At 42.5% G+C, this 24,731-nt stretch overlaps 1 protein-coding gene across 1 annotated transcript; it reads right to left on the bottom strand.

The window, feature by feature from the left end:
* Positions 1–22,984: 22,984 nt before the first annotated feature.
* Positions 22,985–24,093, bottom strand: LOC124871882 (trace amine-associated receptor 13c-like). The gene is made up of 2 exons (XM_047371499.1): positions 23,921–24,093; positions 22,985–23,795 (listed from the first exon to the last, which is right to left on the bottom strand). Exons 1-2 carry the CDS (start codon positions 24,091–24,093, stop codon positions 22,985–22,987), a joined length of 984 nt encoding a protein of 327 aa, XP_047227455.1.
* Between the last annotated feature and the right edge of the window lie 638 nt (positions 24,094–24,731).

Raw genomic sequence — 24,731 nt, 5'->3', positions numbered from 1 at the left:
TTAAATGAGGTAAGTGAGTTCTGCAGTGTTATGTTCTGGGTTATTTAGTGACCTCCTGATTGAATCCGCATTGAGTTATTTTTGTTGACCAGCCTCTCCTGGAAAAGTTCACCACTGCTGCATGTTTTCTCCATTTGTGGATTATGGTTCTCACTTTGGTACGCTGTGGTCTTACAATGGCTTTTAATCCTTTCCAGACTGATATGGGAAGCTGTGTTTTTACTGTTTTTAATTGTTTTAGATTTTTGAGTGTTGGTTTTTGAGATCATATGTAAACGAAGCACCAAGCCTCCACTTCCAGGTTTGGATTGCACTAAATAAGGCAAGATTTCGGGATGACTGGAAGTACAAATCTAGATGAATGCATTAAATCAGCACTACATGGAGATGATGGAGCCAAATGGATGAGGGAAAGGAATGCCTTGCATGTAGTAGGAAACATAGAGAGAGCACTTAATAAAATAGAAAAATGGTCACATAAATGGCGCTTCAAATTATGAGTAAATCCTGCTACATGATTTTCACAAATAAAAGAAAGATTAATATAGGAAAAATAATATCAAATGATTCCCCTATAGTTGAAACACACTCTACGCACACTCTAAGGCCCCCCTTTTTGAAAAGGGGGGGACCACCTCCCCAGTCTGCCAATCCAGTGGAACTGCCCCCGATATCCAAGCGATGCTGCTAGCCAACACAACCCTACAACATCCAGAACCTTAAGGAACTCCGGGTGAATCTCATCCACCCCCGGGGCCTTATACCGAGGAGCTTTTAATCAACTAGGTGAGCTCAGCAACAGAGATTGGAGAGCCCACCCCAAGGTCCCCAGGCTCCGCTTCCTTAGTGGGAGACATGCCGGCGGGATTGAGAAGGTCTTCGAAGTACTCTGCCCACCGACCCACAATGTCCTGGGTGGAGGTCAATAGCACACCCTCCCCACTGTAAACAGTGTTGGTGGTTTACCTCGTCGTCCCCGAGATGCCAGATGGTGGACCAGAATCACCTCAAAGCTGTACGGAAGTCCTTTTCCACGGCCTCTCCGAACTCCTCCCACGCTAGAGATTTTGCCTCAGTAACCACTTGAGCTGCATGCCGCTTGGACTACCGGGACCCATCAGCTGAATCCGGAGTCCCACAGGCCAAAAAGACATTGTAGGACTCCTTCTTCAGCCTGACAGCATCCCTTACCGCCGGTGTCCACCAGCAGATTCAAGGATTGCCGCTGCGACAGGCACCAACAACCTTGCGACCATAGCTCTGGTAAGCAGTCTCGTCAATGGCGGTGCAGAACATGGCCCACTCGGACTCAATGTCCCCCACCTCCCCCGGAACGTGTTTGAAGCTCTCCCTGAGGTGGGAGTTGAAGCTCCGCCTCATGGGAGACTCCGCCAGACATTCTCAGCAGACCCTCATGTTGGGACCCAGCCATGGAAACAACATTAAAACTCCGGTACACACTTTTCTGGAACTTTCAAAATAAATTGCATTTAACTGACTTCCAGCAACTGAGGAAAGGCGGGTAGTAGCAGACTTCCCATGATGCCACTGTCTTAAAAAGAGCACCCCCTCTCCAACAAGCCAACCTCTTCCACTGTTCATCATTGCGGGATCGGAGAGGCAGCGTGCTGATGTCTCTTTGCTGGCAAACAGACATAAACTCTTCAACTGGATCCAAGGGTGTCATACAATCATCGATCATATGCAAAGTTAAGTACGAATGAAATACTGCATGTGTATCCAGTATTTTCATTCATGAACGGAGAAATTAAGGTGCAAGGACTGCTTACTTTTTCTCTGAGGCCCGCAGAAGCAAACTGTCCTAGAGAAGTTCCCTACAGAGACACGGTCTCTACGAAGCCGAGCGGAGTGGTTTTCCCTGTCTGAGGGAAGGACAACAGGAGCCGCATCACAGAGTTAACGTGCAGTGTGGTTGGCGCACAAAACGAGCCGTCTTTCATCCACAGCTATGGAGGTTAGCTGGAAGCTAACCCTTTTGTTCACACAGTGGCCACACCTTCAACCCCAACTTGTTTATATTGTACATAGCCCATTAGTCCTCGTTATTCTTTTATTCTGCTTGGTAGTTAGTTGGATTGTTTTAGCATAGTAAAGAGTTAGTTGATAGAAATACGTTTGACTTTGAGTGGACTTCTTTTTGTTAATACATTCTTGTATTTTAAGAAATTGTGTGAATTCATTCCATGTGTGTGTAGAGTTTATGCTGTTCAATAATGTCAGAGCTCGTCTCCCACCTTTCTATTTTGTCCTAATACCATCGCCTTACTGGGCTGGTATTCACAGGACAACCCTTAACAGACCGAAATATTATTTGATAAAATATTAAAATATTAATATTAAACATTTAACAATATTCTCAGATTCATAATCCCAACACTCAAGATTTGTTTGGGTCTGCCAGGTCTGACCGACATCCTCCCCCACCATCAGAGCCAGCTCACCACCAGGTAGTGGTCAGTGGAAAGCTCTTGTCCCCTCTTCACCCGAGTGTCCAAGACATGCGGCCGCAGAACAGATGACATGACAACAAAGTCGATCATCGAACTGCGGCCTAGGGTGTCCAGGTGCCAAGAGCACATATGGACAGCCTTATGCTTGAACATGGTGTTGGTTATGGACAATCCATGACGAGCACAGAAGTCCAATAACAAAACACCACTCGCGTTCAGAATCAGAGGGCCATTCCTCCTAACCACACCCTTCCAGGTCTCACTGTCATTGCCAACTTGAGCATAGAAGGCCCCCAGCAGAACAAGGGAGTTCCCCAGAGGTACGCTCTCCTACACCTCCTCCCAGGACTCCAAAAAGGGTGGGTAGTCTGAACTACTGTTTGGTACATAATCACAAACAACAGTCAGAACCTGTTCCCCCACCCGTAGGCTACCCTCTCTTTCACCGGGGTGAACCCCAACATACAGGCGCTGAGATGGGGGGCAACAAGTATGCCCAACCCGGCTCAGCACCTCTCACCATGGGCAACTCCAGAGTGGAAGAGGGGCCAACCCCTCTCAAGGAGACTGGTTGCAGAGCCAGAGCCGTGTGTCGAGGTGAGTCCGACTCTACCTCCCTGGGCTGTGGTAGAGGGGTTTGAGTGTCTCAATGATCCTTGGAGCTATCTTGTAAGGGGCTTTATGCCCCTGGTAGGGTCAACCAAGGCAAACAGGTCCTAGGTGAGGGATCAGAAAAAGCGCAGCCTACAGACCCCTTATGATGAATGCCATAAATGGAAACAGTCTTCCCTCGCCTGGTCGTGGGTCACCGGGGCCCCACTCTGGAGCCAGGCCTGGAGGTGGGGCACGCTGGCGGGCGCCTGAGGAGGAAACGAGGGTCCCCCTTCCGATGGGCTCACCACCCGAGGGAGGGGCCAAAGGGGTCATGGTGGCAGCTGAAGACTGAGATCTTGGCGGTCTGATCCTTGGCTGCAGAAGCTGGCTCTTGGGATGTGGAATGTTGCATCTCTGGTGGGGAAGGAGCCCGAGCTGATGTGCGAGGTAGAGAGGTTCCAACTGCATTTATCATTGGCTTTTATTGCACAATCTGCTTATGCTTCTTGGAGCTTCTTTGGGCTTTACAGAGGACTGGAACTGTGCGGATCAGAAGGGCAGAGAGGTTCACAGCCGGACAGAGCACAGCAGAGCAGATGCTGTGTAATTCCAGGGTTACAGTAAATATGCCACTGAGTGAAACAACCAGAGGCGAAGCTGAGCAACATGGAGCAGTAGCAGCACACACAAGAGATGATTCAAGATTCAAGACACTACCTGGTGTGTCTTGTTTTTTTTAGACTTTATATTAGAATCTTTAGAGAAACATTTAAAGATGCTGTAGAGTAATACGATTTCAGACGATGGAGCAGAAAAGAGTTCGCTGCAGAGGTTACTCTGAGAGTGAACAATGTAGGCATACAAATACAGTAGAGTATTTGTACAGTTTTCCTTTATGTCAGGTTCAAGTTTCCAAACCCTGAGACTTGGTTTGGAATATTATGCAGGTTTCTTCAAAGAGCTGTTGTAGATGCTGGTGGCTGTGGGCAGGAAGGACCTCATGTAAGCGGTCTGTCTTACAGCAGATCTGAAAAAGCCTCTGATTGAAGATACTCTGTTGTTGTACAACAATCTCATAAAAAAGATGCTCAGGGTTCTCCATAATGTTCTTCATTTTATGAAGAATCCTTCTTTGCACAATGATCTCCAGAGGTTCCAGAGGAGTCTCCAGAACAGAGCCAGTCTTCTTTATTAGCTTGTTGAACTTTTTTAAGCCCCTGGCTCGATTGCTGCTACCCCAGCAGATGATGGCAGAAGAGATCACACTCTCCACAACAGACTTATAGAAGATATGCACAATATTGCTGCAAACACCAAAAGTCATAAGGTTCCCCAAGAACAGTCTGCTCTATCCCTTCTTGTAGACGGCTTCACAGTTGCATCTCCACTCCAGTCTGTCGTCCAGGTGAACACCGAGGTATTTATACTCCTCTACCACCTCCACTTCTCCCATAATGGAAATAGTGTTTGACCTATTGTTGTTTCTCTTAAAATCTACAATCATCTCCTTTGTTTTATTCACGTTCAAGATGAGATGATTGTGTAAGGAATTATATAATTAAAAATCATAATTCAGAAGAAATAAATTCTAATAAAAATTATTTCTTACGAATAGAGATCAGAGATACACTCTGGTGGTCTGATTATTGAGCTCACAGCACTTAATAAATATTATTAGTTAATTATCATTAATAACTGAATTATTAACTAAAACCATGGCAAACGTCACTGTTTTATCAACTGTTATACTTAATGATGGGGAACACTAACCTTATTTTGACAGACTTTGACCCACATACAGAATACACTCAGGAGACAGGGGAAAATTTAACAAGTTTATTGAAAGAATGTGAAACGTTGATCTGCTGGAACCAGGGGGGGTAATGTCACGGCTGGGGTTCAGGAGTTTGAGTTTTTTTGGCAGGAGATGGTTCCAGTCTGGAGGTAAGTAAGTGATCTTATTATTTCGTGGATGGAACTAACCGATTTGTTTCTTGTTGTAGGTCCGCTTTGATGGGTCTGAGTTCGATTCCGGGTAAGTTGTTTCTTTGTTTGGTGGTGGTCATTGGCACCTGGTAGATGTGCTTGGAAGGGAGCACGTTGGAGGGTGGGTAAGGTTCGTTCGTTGGAGAGCCAAGGGAGCCTTTAACCAGAAACAGCCAACTGGAAGTGACATACAAAGAGAATCCTCTGCTCGGTGGCAGAACAGGATATTGGGTACAGAACCACAGGATAACCTGGAAGGAGGACACGAGAAGGTAAGTGCTGGAAATAACTTTCACAAGGAGAGCAAAGGAATAAGGCCAGCCACAGTTACCGATTAAGGTCAAAACCCGGGCGCTGGAGTGTTGGCTGTCTGGGGTATTTAAGCTCCTCAGCTGGTGACTGCGATGGAGAACACCTGTGGCTCAGTTCCTCCTTGCTCCAGGTGCCATCTAGTGACTGAAGAATGTAATTAGCAGGCACAGAAAACAGAGAACTCCAGAACCCCTACATAATCGCTCTTACACAAAATAAACACAAACACTGTCTATTTATTTATGTGAAAGTTCATTAAACCAATACTCCCTCTTACAACCGACTTTTCTGGTCATCAACTTCCACATAATTGTGCATGCACTATTCTACAAAAGGGGTACATGACAAACTAAAAACAATAAAAAGAGGAAATATGTGCGCACCGAGTGTCTATGAAGATCAAACCAGCAGTATAAGGACAAATGTAAAAAACACAACAATTTGGATTAACTTGGAAAGTGGAACAGAACCACTACAAGGTGAAGCCTTTCTCCATGATGGGTCTCGAAAGGGGCTAGGGCCACGTTCCAAACCCAGAGCATCTAGCAGCCAGCCCCTTAGCCACTAACAGCTGATAGCCCCAAATCTTGAACAAAGGGTCATGAAACTCTGAGGCAAGAGCTCGGTGGAAAAACTTCAAGAGTATTAAAATGATGGAACAAGGGGGAGCCAGGCCACGAGGCCCAAACCGCAGACGGTGGTTTGGTTCGAATGAAAAACTTCTAAAAGTTCACCTTTAACTTCTGGCTGATTGGCAATCAGCAAGACGAAAACACATCTAAAGTTCTTGAGCGCAACCGTACTTCGGGGGTTCAACAGTATTCAGACAGCAAATCAAAACAATGCATAAACACTTCGATATCCCTTCAATCAGGATATGGATCTTCTAATCTTCTTGTATCAGACAGGTTTTCAGCTTTCAAACTCTTCCGGGAATGGCCAATGTGGAGGAAATGTAAACCCGCCCGCGAGCTTCTATTTCTCCAGAGATGTTCCTCCGAAGTAGTCTTGTAACACCACGGATGGGAATGGCAATTCAGCATTCGCTTCAGTGATTCAGCGGCCCAGAAGAATTGGAAGGAAGGGAAGAGAGGTAGTCAGAGATGAGAGACGGGTCACAGATAAAACACCAGGGCACCCAGGTGCGGTCCTCAGGACCATAGCCTTCCCAGTTGACGAGATACTGCCAACCGCGACCCCGCTGACGGGATCCACAATCTGTCGGACTGCATAGACTGGGTGCCCCAATCCCAGGTGGGGTGGACGGGGGTTCGGCCGGGGGGTAAGAAGGACTTGTGATGACGGGTTTGATCTGGGAGATGTGGAACGTTGGATGAATGTGGGGACTCGAAGGAAGCTTCAGGCGGATAGCTGAAGGACTGATAACTGCCTCAATCTCATACGGGCCAATGAACCTGGGGGCACGTTTCTTGGACATTTATTTTAGAGGGATGTCACGTGACAAGAGCCAAACCTTCTGACCAGGCTGGTACTGGGGAGCTGGAACCCTTTTCCTGTCTGCATACTTCTTGTTCTGCTCAGCGGTACGCTGAAGGGCTTGTGCGGTGGCTGTCCAGATGTGTTTGCATCTACGGATGTGATGGCACACAGAAGTGACTTAGATTTCTTCCTCGTCACCAGAAAGCAATGGTGGTTGGTAGCCCAGAGAAGCTTTAAAAGGGGAGAAACCTGTGGAAGCAGAAGTGTGAGAATTATGAGCGTGCTCAATCCATGGCAGGAATTGGCTCCAGTCTGTGGGGTTGTTTGATGTTGAACAATGGAGGATGGATTCCAGCTCTTGATTCATCTTCTCCGTTTGACCATTAGACCAAGGGTGGCAAGCAGAATTGTTTCTAAACCTTAGCTATGAACTGAGGTCCACGGTCGGAGAGTATCTCCAGAGGTATGCCATGGAGTCTGAAAACATGCTTCACCAGAAGTTGAGCTGTCTAAAGGCCAGAAGGTAGATTTCTGAAGGGAATGAGATGACAGGACTTAGAGAAACGGTCGATAATAGTGAGTATGGTGGTCACACCTCTTGAAGTGGGAAGTCCGGTGACAAAGTCGAGGGCTATATGTGACCAGGGCCACTGCAAAAAGTTGCAATAGTCCTGCGGGTGGTTGGTTAGAGGACTTATTTCTAGCACAAATAGTACAGGCTTGTACATACTCTTTGACGTCTCTATGAAGGGACGAATGGAACCAGTGGATCAGGTGGTACCAGACAGAAGATGGGACGTAAGTCCAATTTGGGGGTCCAGTTCCAGGATCTGGTTCATTTCTGAGCACCTTGGATACCAAATTCTCCACATCCCACATGAGGGCTCCAACAACACAACTTTGCGGTAGGATGGGAGCAGGTTCCTTGTGAAAGTTGTCTGGGGAGAACTGTCGAGAGAGGGCGTCGGGCTTGATATTCTTGGGACCAGGTCTGTATGAGATTGAGAGGTTAAAACATGAAAAGAAAAAGGACCAACGAGACTGGCGAGGGTTAATGCGTTTGGCTGCTTGAAGATAGGCTAGGTTTTTATGATCTGTCCATACCACAACTGGGTGTTCAGCGCCCTCCAGCCAATGACGCCACTCCTCCAGGGCCAGTTTTATTGCCAGGAGTTCTCAGTCTCCCACATCATATTTTTTTTCTTGGCTAGATTGAATCTGCGCGAGAAAAAGGCACAAGGGTGAAGTATGCCATCAGAGTCAGAAACCTGGGATAGCACAGCCCCTGTTCCAATATCAGATGCATCAACTTCTAGTGGGAATTGTTTTGACAGGTTTGGATGAAGGAGGACGGGGCTTGAGAGAAACTGTCCTTGAGCTTATGAAAAGCAGCATCTGCCTGTGGAGTCCACTCAAAAAGGTGTTTTGTGGAAGTCAGAGCAGTTAATGGGCTGCAGTGTGACCGTAGCTTCTGATGAATTTTCTATAAACATTGACAAAGCCCAAAAACTGTTGAAGTTGTTTACATGAGTCAGGAGTGGGCCATTCGAGTACAGCCTTAATCTTGTCTGGATCTGAACAAACCTGCCCACCCTCTACAATGAATCCAAGGAAGGTAACAGAGGTCTTGTGAAACTCACACTTTTCAGCTTTTGCATATAGATGGTTCTCTAGGTGGCGTTGAAGGACCAAGCGGACGTGTTGATGCTCTGAGAGGTTTCTTGAGTAAATGAGGATGCGATCTAAATACACAAAAACAAAACAATCGATGAATCCCTCAGGACATCATTCATTAGGGCCTCAAATACAGCCGGGGCATTACAGAGGCCGAAAGGCAGAACCAGATACTCAAAATGTCCTAAAGGGGTCTTAAAAGCTGTTTTCCATTCGTCCCCCTGGCGGATTTGGACGAGATGGTAAGCATTACGGAGGTCGAGTTTGGAAAATATGGTAGCATCTTGTATAGGTTCGAATGTGGAAGAGATGAGTGGAAGAGGATATTTGTTCTTGATTATGATAAGATTTAGTCCCCTGTAGTCAATGCATGGACGAAGGGATCCATCTTTTTTCCCCACAAAGAAAAACCCGCCCCTAGTGGAGATGATGAGGGACAAATGATGCCTGCAGCTAGGGACTCAGTGATATATTCTTCGAGGGTCTGTCGTTCAGGGTGTGAGACATACTGGAGGGCAGGGTTGCCCTAGAGAGAATGTCAATGGTGCAGTCGTATGGCCTGTGAGGGGGTAAGGACAGAGCCTTAGTTTTACTGAAGACCTGTTATAGATCCATATACTCCTCGGGAACTGAAGTTAAGTCAGGATACTCTGCTGTTAGCTAGAGGCTATGAACTGAAAGAGTCCTCCTTAGTGTATCTGCTGGGTCAGATAGGACCTGAGTGTTCTGTCATCGTTTTTCTAGCTGCTTTGACCCACATGCAGGGTTAAAGCAGGAAATGTTTTAACAAGTTTATCAAGAAATATTTTGTTTACTGGAGAAACAGGAACTCGCCGCTGTATGGAGAAGGGATCAATGGTAAATATTCTGGGTTGTTTATCTTGATATATTTACAGAGGGTGTTAGGTATTATTTAGTCAACTCAGAGGTAAGAACGATACAGTCAGAGTTACTTGCAGCAAGGGTAGCCCACTTTGCAGTGAAACTACAAAGTTTTGACACCCTATCTCTTTATTTATATACACAATTCAACAGACAGTTCAGACAGGGTGTGTGTGTGTGAGACAGAAAGGAGGCTGGTTCACACAGAGATAACAATAATTCACACACACAGGGAGGAAGGCATAGTGTAGGTGCCTTGCAACACAAAGTTTTTACATGAGTGATAACAAGTTTTTGCACCCATCCAACAGTCCCTCCTTTTATCACAAGTAAAAACATTTAATAAAAAAACAAATAAGAAAAATACTCTGTATGACCCACGGACGGTAAACAGATTATATTTTGTGGGAAATACTCATACGGTCCCGCCGCCCTCGGCAACCATTAAAAGTTGAATGTTGATTAATACTTGAAATCATAAAAATAAAAGAATAATACTTGAAATCATAAAAATAAAAGAATAATACTTGAAATCATAAAAATAAAAGAATAATACTTGAAATCATAAAAATAAAAGAATAATACTTAATGAAAACAGTGAAACATAATAAAGGTATTTAAAAATCTGCCCTGTTTATGTCATCATTGTACTTTTTCTCATTTCACTTAAACAACAACTTCTTTCGATTTTCTGCTGTAAGGTCATTTTATGAAATACAATGTATGAGTACACTCAGGCTTTTGATGTGATTTATTTACAACATGTCATCATAATCGTCCCCTTCATTTTCGTGCATTTCTACCTGGTTCAGTGTTGCATATGCCACTGTGACTGACTGAGTTACTATACTTTGTACCATGCATTTGCAACATGGGATAATACATATTGACAGGAGACACAGAAGGCCCATGCATGTTATTACTGCAACTAAGAGAACCTTAAACAGATTTATCCATCCTCCTGTGAGCATCCAATCTAACCAAGAAGAGTTAGGATCTGGGTGGTCATGTGCCATGACATTTTGCAGATTCCGTAGGTTGTTTAATGCTCCCGTTATGTTTGCAGAGTGTATATTATCTGGGATATATGTGCAACAGGTGTTATTCAATAGAACACAAACGCCCCCCGTTGATGCTGTTAGAATATCCAAAGCCATGCGGTTCTGAATTATCATGGCTCGCATAGCGCTCATTTCTGTGTTTTGACCCTCTTCTACTATTATGGAGTTATTTAGAAACAATCCAAATCGATAACTTAAAGTTTCCACGCGCAGCATTAATTTGCCCACACTTAACCAGGGTAAGAGAGATAATAATGTTTTATCATCTTTAGACCAAAGTTTAAATTCATCTGGGACATTTGTTCCCCAAATGGGGTCATGTGGTTTAACATCTATTTCCCTTTTTGATCTCCTATGTGGTATAACTATAGTCTGCTTACTAAATACCACAGTGTGATCTGATGTGAAAACTGGGGCACATACACCATACCAACTGGGTGGAAGTACATAAGCGTTATTATCACATAACCATGCCACCCCTTCTATCCAGTATGTGCCGTTTCCGGGATTATTCCTGTAAGTGTAGAAGTAGTTACATTTCGTAGTATTCCCTACAAAATGAGTATGATTCCCTGTAATATTTTGTCTTATGCAGTGTCGATGGTTTCCGGGGTCTGTTACATATGCTTTGAATGGTTCTGATTTCCCTGTAATGTTGAGAGGTTGCCATTGTTTTCTGTCGCAAGTGCAGTTTTCTGGGTCACAACTGTAATTTAATCTCTGGTTACTGAAAGATTGGTCTGGCTTAAGAAATAACTTTTTATTTGCATATCCTATCAGGCCCATTGATATGGCGCAACTTGTCTCGGTGAGGTTCATAGCTTTGACATATATAGTGGGGCCTTGGGAATGCACGGGCATTATAGAACACACATAACAATCAGTTTTATTTTGAGTTTTAGCTGTGTCATACACATAACGATACCAGTAATTTTGCAGAAATGGGTGTGTGTCATGTCCTTCCGTCAGTGGTCTGAGATGGGTCCCGTCTGATGTCCATCTCTTCTGGTTCGGTATCACCTCCTGTGGATCCTGCTTTAGATAGAGAAAGAGTCCTGCTACTTTTCTTTTCTCTTTTTTTTTATACATAAAGAGCAAGATTCAAAACATTTTCAAAAGGCAGATTGTGGCAGAATATAGACAAAACTGCTTATTGATTGACAAAATAACATTCAAGCACACAATCACCATATTAAAAGGCTCTACTTCTAGAGAATCACTAAACTTCTGGGGTCTGGTTTTGGCCCGCGGACCTTGAGTTTGACACATGCAGGGTAGAGTTACAATTTCTTTCAGACCTTTCAGCAGAGACATGCTTCTGCTGTTTGCAGAAGTTTTATCTTTGTTTTCAGGCAGCTGCATCTCTTTGTCAAGGTCGTTTCACAGAGCTGAAATTTAACTTCTCTCAAAGAGGAAAAATCAAGAATGCACACAATCTGAGCCAAATATGGAATTATTTCCCTGTAAAATGAATCTTTTGCATTTTATCATGATATTGTTGGTAGTATAACACCATAGAATGATTTTTAAAGCACCTGTTTCTCACTAATGCTTGCCTACAAAATATTTTACTCTCAGATTACTTCTTTAACAACATTCTGTTCTCCCTTCTCTAGTCATTGTTCACTGGGTTGTCCAGTTGGACAGTTTCCATGTTGTCCACATTGTCACCTCCTCTTTTAACTTCTTTTACCACATCCTCTAAAACCATCTCTTAGTCTTTATAATTTGGGGCTACCTTGGTATTCTAAACTGGGATGGGTGGCGGTCCGCCCCCCGTTATTTGTTTTCAGATAAGCTGAAAGTTTTTTTCTGTGCTTTTCTTAAGGCCTCAGTATTATGGCTATGTCAGTTAAACGCTGCTCTTGTTGTTTTTTTAATTCATCTTTTTGTTTTAATCTGTTTGTCAACTATGTGCACTCAGGGACTGAAAAGTCCCCTTTGAAATTATAATCTGGCAAGGTTTTTTATTGTCTCTTGAATCTTTTGAATGCATAATCTCCAGTTTAAGATCCCCGTGTAGTTTTAGGATTTCAGTGATAATTAAGTTACCTTAAAATCCGTATTTTTATTCCATCGTGTACATATTTCTGTTAAATCAGAGATTTTTCTCTGTCCCTTCCCCATTGTTCTTTGTTATTTTTCTCTTTTTAGTTTTCATTATTTCTAATTTTAGATCCCCTTGTAATTTTAAGACATCCTTTGTATCTAATTTGCCGAAAAACCCATGTTTTTTATTCCATCTATGACAGATCATACCTGCTCCTTTTACATAGTTCTCCATAAACTTTACCTCCCCTTCTAAGTCAATTAGTTTACTTTGTTTCTTCCCCATTATGTTTTATGTTAGTTTAATTGTAGTATGAATGTCCCAGATAAAAGGTCACTGGCATGAGACTTTAAGGAGAGGACATTAACACGCCCTTCTACTGCGACTAATTCGCAGCGGTGTTAATTTTCTGGAATGAAATCCGACCTGAATCTCCAAAGTCACCAGTACGTAGATTTAATCTGGGCAAAAGAAAACACAGGACTAGCAGAATCCTGCTATGATTCTATTAAAATGCTTAGTCCTCCATACACACACAACACAGTCACACAGTTAGTTTCAGGTACCTTGTAATTTTTCTAAGTTAACTTGGTGTTATTTTATGAGCTCAATTTACTCCATTCTTTTTACTTTTATAGCGCTTATTCTATTCCCTCACAGGGGAATAACCCTTAGTCGTTTTATTTGGCCCCATTCTTGGGGGGGCCCTACCTTAATTTGTCACTATTCCTTTCACGGTGGAATAAAACCATCCCAATGCAGCGTCCTTACCGGCGACGCACTACCAACGACTTTTAAGTACTTTTCTTCTTTTATTTATGTCAGGTTTAACCAACCTAACAATATTTATAACAACACAAAAAGAAAAGAGAGACAAAGTATTAGTTCCTTTTACTCGCTTTGCGAGGAGAGACAGTCAAGATTTGCTCAGTTACAGATCTCGCACCGCTCTGAAGCCTATCCGACCGCTTCCTCTTTTTATTGTCTTTCGGGGGTCCCTAGTTTACAAAAACATTGTTCTCTAAAGGATGGGGGGAAACAACAGCTGCATCGTAAACAGGTCATAAACAGCTTTATACATTAACAACACATTTCCCACAGTCTCCTACAACTGGTAGGGTCAGTTGTGACTTTTTGTTGAGTGTAATCAGCCTTCATCTTTATGACCTCCTCAACTGGACTGCTTCCTTCTCTGCTAGTTCAGCTCCATTTATGATCTTTGCCTGCAGACAAACTCACACATCCTTTACTCACACATACATCATGAAAGGTTATAAGATCAAATAGTCAAGTTAAAGAATAGGAGAAACTATAAGACAAATCTTTATTCAATTATTCCAACATTTTATATAGCGCTTATTCTATTCCCTCACAGGGGAATAATCCTCAGTCATTTTCTTTAATCCCCTTCACGGCGGGATTGTACCAAATTTGTCACTATTCCTTTCACGGTGGAATAAAACCATCCCAATGCAGCGTCCTTACCGGCGACGCATTACCAACGACTGTTATGTACTTTTCCTATGAACTGTATTTTAAAACTGTCTCACCTTGGAGTTGACTTCTTGGTGACTCTCTGGACCCTGTGAGAGTCACCCCGCGCCGAGGAAGGCGATATCCCACTGGCCAGGTGTGAATTCACACACACCTGGACTTTCAGCCACTCTTGGAGGCTGTGCAGCGGTGCTTCACTCGACGTCAGGCTTCCCCCACGGATCCCAGAGTCACTGTTAAAGCAAAGAGAAATAAGGTTATTGAATGAATCCGGCTACGAAGGACCAATAAATGTTAGGTATTATTTAGTCAACTCAGAGGTAAGAACGATACAGTCAGAGTTACTTGCAGCAAGGGTAGCCCACTTTGCAGTGAAACTACAAAGTTTTGACACCCTATCTCTTTATTTATATACACAATTCAACAGACAGTTCAGACAGGGTGTGTGTGTGTGAGACAGAAAGGAGGCTGGTTCACACAGAGATAACAATAATTCACACACACAGGGAGGAAGGCATAGTGTAGGTGCCTTGCAACACAAAGTTTTTACATGAGTGATAACAAGTTTTTGCACCCATCCAACAGAGGGTGATTAGGAGATCCACCAGGAGGGAGGAGAAGTGAGATGAGAAGAGAGTTAAAGGTCCAGGTAATTATGTTTTACTTGCACTTGAGGTGGAGGTGGCACCAGGTGGATGATCTTGGAGGGGAGCACGGTGGAGGGTGAGCCAGGTTCGTTTACAGGTAGCGAGAGGAGACTTGAAACCCAAACGCAGCCAACTGAGAAGATAATCCGTGATGTTCTCTTGTGGAGAGAGAGAGAAGGATCGGAACTGGAGGTAACTTGGGAAGGAGGACACGAGAAGGTAGGTACTAAGAAAATAATCACAAGGAGACTTGTCTTGGCCAGCTAGAGTTAGCACTGTGGGTTAACACTCAGGTGTTGGCAACATTGGATACTAAAGCTCCTCTCCTAGGTGATGGAGAACACCTGTGGACTCAGCTCCTACTGTGCGTCTGGTGCCATCTAGAGGTTGGATGGGGTTAGTAGCAGGTAAAACAGGTGAACAGAAAGAAACTCCCAGAACTCCGACAGCTTCTGTATACTCCTCAATAATTCCCTGTCTCCCTCTCTGAAGGCTATTTTTTTCTTGTTTAGCAGGTCCTTCAGGTCACTGGTGATCCAGGGTTTGTTATTGGGGAAGCATCTCACTGTTCTGGTGGGGATGATATTATCCACACTGAAGTTTATATAGTTGGTTACACACTCAGTCATAGCACTGATGTCTTCCTCATGTGGCTGGCACAGTAAGTCCCAGTCTGTAGCCTTAAAAGCAACCTCGCAGGGCTTCTTCAGCTTCTTGTTACAGGTTGCCTCTGAGCAAGGTGCTTATATTTTGAGCAGAGAAAAATAAGATTTTGATCTGATTTGCTTAGAGGAGGTCTTGGTTTGAGATGTATGAGTCCTTGACATTTGTATAAAACAAATCCAACATTTTGTTTTCTCTTGTAGAGCAGCTGACAAACTGTTGTAGTTTGAAGTTGTATGGATTATGATACTTGATCATAATCAATTAATAACTTAAAATTGATCAAAAATTGTAATTAAAAATCATAATTCAGAAAAATCATTTCTAAATCAAAAATCATTGCTTATGAATAGAAATCAAAAATGTCCTCTGGTGTTGTGATTGGGAAGCTCAAAGCACTTAATAATTACAATTAGTAAATTATTATTAATAATTGATCATTATTAACCAAAACCACGCTAAATGTCACTGTTTAATCAGATGCTTCACCGAACGGTGGGGGAACTTTGACCTTAATTTGACAGATTAATCACTCTTGCACAAACACAAATGTTTATTTTATATATGTGAAAATGTTTTGAAACTGTAGGATCTCTGCTCCTCCCCTTCTGGTTGGTTCTGGCAGCTCATTGTCTGCAGCTGCAACGCATTCTCCTAATGAGCTCATGGGCTTCTTAAGGTAGCTGCTGATACAGACCTTTGCTGGAACATAACCTCAGTTATGTGGACTCCTGTCTGTCTGCCTATCCGTCTGCCTGTCGACCTGCCTATCTGCCTACCTGCCTGCCAACATCTGGTAATACTCCCTCCTAAGGACTGCACTGTAAATATTCTCATCACCAGTACTCTCTCTCTCTCTCCTTGGATTCCTGGGTTTACCTCCTCCTCCTCTGGCTTCTGGACAACTCCAGCTCAAGATTCCTTAAACAAAGTCTACATTAGAAATAAACCTCATTTACCGTCTTATCCTGTGTGCTGAGTGTGTTTCATTCTCTGGTTTTGTTCTACTTCGACTATCTAAGCAATTCATGATAGTATGTTCCAGCCATCTAACATGTCGAAGAACAATTCAGATGATGAACAGACTTCCTTAAAGGAATGCCTACAATCTACTGAAACCAAGCTTCAACAGCTACTGCAACAACAAAGGACTACGGATTCTCATCTCACAGAACTTGGTGGTATGGGTCATGCTTTAAGCGAAATCATAACCAAACTCTCACCTGCCTCTTCCAATCCTCCAGCTCGTTTAGAGAATCCTCAGCCACCCACAATTCTATCTTCTGGGATCCGAGAGCCTGACTTCCGTCCGTCTGAACTGTTTGATGGTAATCCTAATAACTTTGGTGGTTTTTCTCTCCAGTGTGAATTAGCATTTAGTCGTTCCCCCTCCCTTTTCCCTACTGCTGCCTCCAAGATTACTTATATTGTTACCTCGCTAAAGGGATCTGCTCTGCGCTGGGCGCATGCATATTTGGCATCTAACCCTGTTGAGTCTCTGAGTTATGCCATTTTTTTCAGTCACTTCAAGAGAGTCTTCGATCAACCACTCCAGCAGGAGGAAGCGGCTAAGAAGATACTCACCCTCAAACAGGGAAGGAGAGCGTTGGCTGAGTTCGCCATCGACTTCCAGGTGGCAGCGCAGGAGGTGGGTTGGGATGAAGCGGCACTCAAGGGTATTTTTGTTAATTCCCTTGCAGATCAAGTAAAGGACCAGTTGGTTTTGAGAGATGAACCCGAAAGACTGGATTAATTAATCAACCTATCGATCCGCATTGACAACCGTCTGAGAGAGACAAACAAAAAGGAACTACAATTCACAGTGGCAGCACTCTCTGGCGCCTCGAACCACTTTCCTCGACGCACCCACTTCCTCTTCAGAGGGATCTGCGGAACCGGAACCGATGCAGAGTGGTCACACTCGACTCTCCCCAGAGGAACGACAATGTCGCTTTGAGGGTGGTCTTTGCCTATATTGTGAACAAGGAGGACATTTTATCACAAGATGCCCCAAGAAGGGAAAAGAGAGGGCTCGTCAATAGGTCAGGGGACTTTGATGAGCATATCCCATTCTTCCCCTGTCTCTCGTCTGTGTTTTCCGGTCACTATTATTGTTGGCCAAGAGAAGTTTCCTGTTGATGCTTTTATTGATTCTGGTGCTGAACAGAATCTTATTTCCTCGGATCTGGTTGATAAACTTCAAATACCCTCTCAGCCTCTCAACCATTCCCTTTCTGTCACTGGCATCACTGGTCAAACCATGTCTCAAGTGAGATTTAAAGTGCCTCAACTTCACATCATCACCTCTGGTAACCATCATGAATGGGGTGAGTTCTTTGTTGTCTCTTCCATCTCTCCACAATTAGTTTTGGGGTTTCCCTGGTTGCAGAAACATAATCCTTCTATTAATTGGGTGGAGGGCAGAGTAGAGAGATGGAGTAATCTCTGTCTCCAGAACTGCTTAAGAACTGCTGTCTCTCACTCTATCAAACAACTCAAACCTTCTGAGCCTGTTGATCTGTCCAAAGTTCCACCTGAATACCACAATCTCGCACCTGTGTTTAGCAAACAAGGGGCTCTTTCTTTACCTCTGCATCGCCCCTATGACTGCTCTATTGATCTCCTCCCAGGCGCTCCGCTACCATCCAGCAGACTCTTTAATCTCTCCGGACCCGAGAGAAAGGTCTACCTCCCCTGTTGGCACCGGATTCTTCTTCGTGGGTAAGAAGGACGGCACATTAAGACTCTGTATCGATTATAGAGGATTGAATCAAATCGCTATTAAAAATAAATACCCACTACCACTTATTGATTCCATACATGAACAATTACATTCTGCCAAGATCTTCACTAAACTCGACCTGCGCAATGCTTACCATTTGGTCCGGATCCGAGAGGGTGATGAGTGGAAAACAGCTTTCAAAACCCCCCTAGGACATTTTGAGTATTTGGTTATGCCTTTCAGGTTGACTAATGCACCCGCTGTTTTCCAGGCTCTTATTAATGATGTTCTTTGTGACTTTCTCAACCTCTTTGTTTTCGTTTATCTGGATGACATTTAGATTTTTTCCCAGGACATAGAACAACATCGCCAGCATGTCAGAACAGTTCTCCAGAGGCTTTTTGAGAATCAACTCTTTGTTAAAGCCGAAAAGTGCGAATTCAGTGTCACATCTGTGTCTTTTTTGGGTTTTATTTTTGAGGCAGGCAGGTACAGAACTGATCCAGAGAAAACCAAGGTAGTGGCAGAGTGGCCTACTCCAACTGATCGCAGGCAACTTCAAAGGTTCTTGGGACTTGCAAATTTTTATAGGAGGTTTATAAGGACCTACAGTCAGGTCACTGCACCTCTCACTCAACTCACCTCCTCTCTGAAAACGTTCCATTGGACTCCTGAGGCAGAAAGGGCATTTGGGGAATTAAAGACTCCATTTTCTTCAGCACCCATATTGACACATCCTGATCCATGTGCACAATTTATTGTAGAGGTTGATGCTTCTGACATTGGAGTAGGGGCTATTCTTTCTCAACGGTCTCCTCTGGATGATAAGGTACATCCATGTGCCTATTTTTCTCCTTGCTTGTCTCCAGCAGAGCAAAATTATGATGTGGGCAACCGTGAACTTTTAGCCATCAAGTTGGCGCTTGAGGAATGGCGGCATTGGTTAGAGGGTACTGAAGTCCCTTTTCTCATTTGGACTGATTATAAGAACCTCTCCTACATTCAAAATGCCAAGAGACTTAACCCCAGACAAGCCCGTTGGTCTCTGTTTTTTGTTCGTTTTCATTTTTCTATCTCCTACAGACTCCAAGAACATTAAACCTGACGCTCTCTCTCGCCAGTTCTCTCATTCTGACCAACTCAAGACTGAAGCTTTCATCCTACCGGATTCTTGTATTGTGGGCGCCCTCACCTGGGCCACTGAAAAGGATATCAGGGAGGCACAGAGGTCCGAACCTGACCCAGGTACTGGCCCAGTGGGCAAGCTGTTCGTTCCCAACTCTGTCGTCAATAAAGTTCTGGATTGGGTGCACAACAATAAATTGACTTGTCATCCTGGGGTGACTCGTATGATCACATTTACAAAAAGGTATTTCTGGTGGCCGACTATGAACCTCAACATTAAAGATTTTGTTGCAGCTTGTCCCACATGTGCTCGAAACAAGAACACTAATCAACCCCCTGCTGGTCTTCTTCAACCTCTGCCCACCCCTAGCCGCCCCTGGTCCCACATTTCCGTTGATTTCATCACTGGTCTCCCGCCATCTGACGGTAACAGAGTCATCCTTACTGTTGTTGACAGATTCTCTAAAACAGCCCATTTTGTTCCTTTACCCAAGCTTCCGTCTGCATTGGAGACTGCCCAACTCCTGGTTCTCCACGTTTTCCGCATCCATGGCATAGGTAGTGTTATTAGAACAATAGTGAAAGGCGTGAGCCAAGCTCTGGCATTACTGAACAGCAAAACTCTGTACACACATAAAATAAATTCACACACTTTCTTAAAATACAAGAATTTATTAACAAAAATAAGTCAACTGTCGAAGCCGTCTCTGCTTCCCCAGGTCCGTTGATGTGGGCACAGGTTTCAAAAGAGTGAAATAAACACAAAATACAATCAGCTTAAGTTCGCCTCTGCGCAGAGTGAGAGAGATGCTCCAGCCAACGCCTGCGAGCCCAACTCTGCTCTCTCTCTGGTTCCATCTCGTTTTATTAAGTTTTAAGGGTGTGTTCACATTTCCTTTTTTTACATATATTATATCACCCAGTTGTATAGCTTAACAGTTCCTTATGTCCAAATAAGGAGTGCTTCTTGTTATTACTTCCAGCAGACTCATCTTATCTTGTCTCTGGCCCTCCCTGTCCTTCACCAATTTATGACCTTGCACTCTCTATCCTCTACTCCCTGTCCTCTATCTGCCCATTCCAGTTACACACATAGATAGTTTATATTCTACACAACTCAAACATATTTCAAATCAACAAACCCTTTACTAACCTTGAACAATTTAACTAAACTACCAAGCAAAACGAAAGAATAAGGAAGACCAATGAACTATCTACAATATGAACAAGTGAATCAAAGATGGATAAAAAGCATGTCCAATAAAATAATCCAACATTACCATTCAATGTTATTTATGTTTGAGAACCTAGGATTATCTTGAGGAATCTGTAAATTAGGTCAAGTTGGTCTTGGAACTAACTTAACCTAACCTGGCATATCTTCAAACCACTATTCACAATGAAACATCAGAACAAATATTATTTTAATAAAATAATATTTCAAAGAATGATTTGTGAGAGTGAGAGTTGGATCAAAGACAGATCTGTTTCTTTTGGTTAAGCTCCTTATTCACCATAACAGACATAAGCAGTGTTAGTATTATGGGAGGCAAGACCCTATCCATCTTCTGCCCCATCCTACTATTTATGATCAAGAGACCAAAGGCTGACTCCCGACTCCAAGGGAGCAATAATTTTTTTGGGTTCAGAACCATGGCCGTAGATTTAGAGTAGTTGACCATCATTTTATAATCTGGCTAATCATTATCACAGGACATGTACCTTGTATTAAAATTTGTATTTAGAAAAAAATCTGGTCTATGACATGACACAAGAGCAGCCCTAGACAATTAATTACGTTAAAAATACCAGAAACACGAACAAGAGGGAGTTGTTCCTACCAAACAGTATTTATAGCAGCTGTTTTTTTAATAGCAATAATTCAATTTAAATCTCATTTCCTATCATGTTATTGTGTATTTCCATCAAAGCATACTTTAAAATGGAACAGCATTCTGCTGGGGTCTTTAATAGATTATTGCTAAAAATCACAAAAAGCTGTGTTTAACGTCACAGATCTCTAGCATGCTTCTGCACACTGCCTAACTGCCCTGTGGCTTTTTGTCTGGGTTCAGTCCCACATGTGTGGGGATCTGAGGTCAAGTGATTCTGATTAGGGCAGCATGAACAATGGCTTTGGGATTTACATCACACATGTTCTGTGTGCAGAAATTCACAAGCCATATTGCTAAATTAAAAAAAGAGATAAAAGCATTTTGACCTCAGAAGAAGAACAGCAATCAACTGACCCAGAGCCGTCAATGACTGTTGTGCAACATGTAGCTGTTGTTGTAGCTGGAACATCATGGAAAGTCACATAGGTTGTCAGTTGTAGCCTTGTCAGTTGTCAAACAGACATGAATGGACATAAAGCACCTGTAGGAAAAGGAACAGCATGGAACAAGCAGTCAAATCAAAGAGTACAGCAGAAAACAATGACAAGACAGGAACTTATATACACTGAGGCAGGGTAGGGGAAAATGGCCAGCAAACCAGAAGGGCTAATCAGATAAAATAAGGAGCAGCTGTGGTAGAGAGAAGATATAGCACCTGAAGGAGGAAGACAAATTAACCCGAGCAGAGCAAAAAGAGAAATACAAGAAAACACAGGGGAAATATCTAACAGACCTGGCAGAAAATAGCTAGATGAATAAAGAAAACTAGAAAAAAACTTGAAAAAATGAGGAAAAATAACTTAATACCTAAGAATAATGACCACAGACACATAAACTTAAGAAAGAAGGACTTACGGAACAAAGTGAACCGCAAAGAAATAGTCAAAATATACACAAAACAGAAAATTAAACCAAACACATCAGAGAGCATCGGGAAGTGGGGTTTTCTCACATTAAACACTTACTATATTTTTCAATATGGCAGCATACATAGCAAAATAGAAAACAGTCTGACAGCAGCCTAATTTTCTTCTGATTAGTTTTAATGATGGTTTACAAATATTGAATCCTGCTTTTACACAACTGTTTTTAATTTATTTTGTTGTTCAATGTCTATTTCCACAGCATATTGCTTTGAGTTTTCTGTCCTAACACTTTTATTTGTTCTTGGTCAACAGGATGTTTCCCTTTTAACCTTCAGATCCTGTTTGTACTTGGTCTAAATATAAGACACAGCAGACCAGGAGCAACCAACATCTTTGGCTGCTCTCCAGATTGATTCGCCTTCTTCAAAATATCTTATCTTTTGTTTCAGCTGACAGCTCTCTTGTTGGGCCATGTTTCTTTCAATCATCCAGGCATAAAATTCTGCAACCACTTTATTTTAACTTTACACCTGCTTGCATGATTTTGCACATTTTGCTACAGCAGATAACAATTGACAGATCATGCTCCAACAGTAGTAAGGCAATTCCATTTGCCTAAAAGCTAAAATGGAGATATGCAGTTGGCAGTAGATGTACAAAAACCTGTCATCGTGATATAAAACGTGTGGCTCTCAACTAAAGCAGCCTACAAAACAAATTTTGCAGTGTTGCAACATTAGCTGGAACAATATCTAGTATTATTACAAAACCTTTAAAACCTCCAAAAAAATTCTACTGTGACAAAGGTTTATTTTAAATCTCACAAACAATCACCTAAGAGTTCATTTGTAAACACAAACCTAACAAGTCCAAAACATAACGAATTAGTAAAGTAATATAGTATGATCAGTTAATAAGAATAAGTGCTACATAATGTTGGTTCACAATGCAAAACATTACCTTTCCCAGTAATGAGTGAAGGGTGATCTTAGAAAAGCTTAGGTTGTGCCAGCATCAAACATAACATTAGGTTTTAGGTGTTTTATTTTCCTTAAGTTCATTTAACTATATCTTTAGATTTGTTATCCGGGGTAAACTCTCTTTACATCACAATAGTGTCAGATGAGTCGGACTTCAGTATCTGCAATGTAAGAATTAGTTTAACTGATTTCCTAAACCAGGGGTAAAACAGTGCATAGATTAGTGGGTTAAGGGTGGAATTAAAGTAAAACAGAAGAAAGGTCACTGAGGAAGCACTGACCTCAGCACCTTCTGCCATAAGAATAACACAGAAATATGGGCAAGTGCATATCAGAAACACAACAACAACAATCCCAAGGATAACAGCTGCCTTCATTTCAGATTTCTTAGCAGAGACTCTCACTGAACCCTGAAGTGAGGCAGCTGAAACATGAGACTGGATGGCTTGAACCTGAGACACAACTACTACAAACACTCTCACATACAGAACTAGGATGGCAGTGACTGGGCCAATAAAGGACAACAAAAGATCAGTAATTCCTCCAATATAATCAAGGACAACTACACACTCTCCAAAACAGGAATTATACCTGCCTGGTTTTTGCAAGCTGTCTTTCAGGAGCAGGCTATGACAAAGAAAAGCAAACATCCAACACAGAGAAACACACATTTTTGTTCGTTCTGCTGTGACTTTGCTGGGGTAATACAGGGGGTAACAAATGGCCACGTAACGATCTACCGATATAAGCACCATGGTTCCTATTGAGGCAGAAGTGATTACATAGTCCAGAACAACATACAGGGTGCATATGATGTCCCCAAGATACCAGCAGCCATCTATCAGCACTATTTGAAATGAAATGAGGAATCCCACCATGCAATCTGAGACAGCCAGAGAAAGCAGGAGGATGTTGGTGGGGCTGTGGAGATTCCTACAGAAATCAGAAAATAACACACTCATCATCTAATGTAGATTTGTAATCAAACATAAAGTTATGATAATACAACCAAAAACTATAGTTTAAACTGTTTTTAAATGGGTAAAACATTTAATTACTTAAAGTGGGAGATAGAGATGATGACCATCAGGTTAAGTGTCACAGTGAGCAAAGAGATGAAGGACAGAGTAAAGTAAATCAGCAGGGATACTGAGGAACGACCCATGATCTTCCTACAAGATGAATTGAGCAGCTGTGGAAAGCAAAGTTCAGTGTTTTCAAAGGTTTTCATCATTAGACAATGAAGAAGAACAGAAACTGAAGTCTGTCTGCTCTATAAATTAAATTCTTTATTAGATAAATCATTCATCTCTCTTTTTCTCTCTCTCTCTCTCTCTCTCTCTCCGCAATGAAATTGAGGCGGGACTTAATGAGTCAGTAACAATTGTGTCACCAACCCTTCTGACCAGTCATGACTTTATGGGATTCTTTCAAAATAAAATTGATTCTATTAAAAAGAAAATCTTTGACATACTCCCGAAGATGATTACTTCATCCTCAGCAAGTGAGACAACATTGGAAGTAACTGTAGAACCTGATCTGTGTTTGGACTGCTTTGATCCTGTGGAGCTTCCTGAGTTATCAGAAATATTAGCTGCATCTAAACCTTCAACTTGTATGTTAGACCCAATCCCAACCAAATTATTTAAGGAAGTGTTCCCTCTGATTACCAGCCCCATTTTAGGTATGATTAACCTATCCTTAGTAAATGGATATGTACCACAGGCTTTTAAGGTATGACTTGAAAAATTACAGACCTATATCCAATCTTCCATTCTTATCTAAAATTCTTGAGAAAATACTTGCTAATCAAATATGTGAGCATTTATACAGCAAAGACCTGTTCGAAGAGTTTCAGTCAGGCTTCAG

The sequence above is a fragment of the Girardinichthys multiradiatus genome, chromosome 7, assembly GCF_021462225.1.
Source record: "Girardinichthys multiradiatus isolate DD_20200921_A chromosome 7, DD_fGirMul_XY1, whole genome shotgun sequence".
Lineage (NCBI taxonomy): Eukaryota > Metazoa > Chordata > Actinopteri > Cyprinodontiformes > Goodeidae > Girardinichthys > Girardinichthys multiradiatus.
This window is presented reverse-complemented; position numbering and strand designations above follow the sequence as displayed.

Bases quoted from the DNA above. Each gene is read 5' to 3' on its own strand.
- LOC124871882 (XM_047371499.1), bottom strand. From the start codon at position 24,093: ATGAAAACCTTTGAAAACACTGAACTTTGCTTTCCACAGCTGCTCAAT. The intron at 23,796-23,920 runs GTAATTAAATGT...TGATTTCTGTAG, and splicing joins ATCTCTATCTCCCACTTTAA to GAATCTCCACAGCCCCACCA.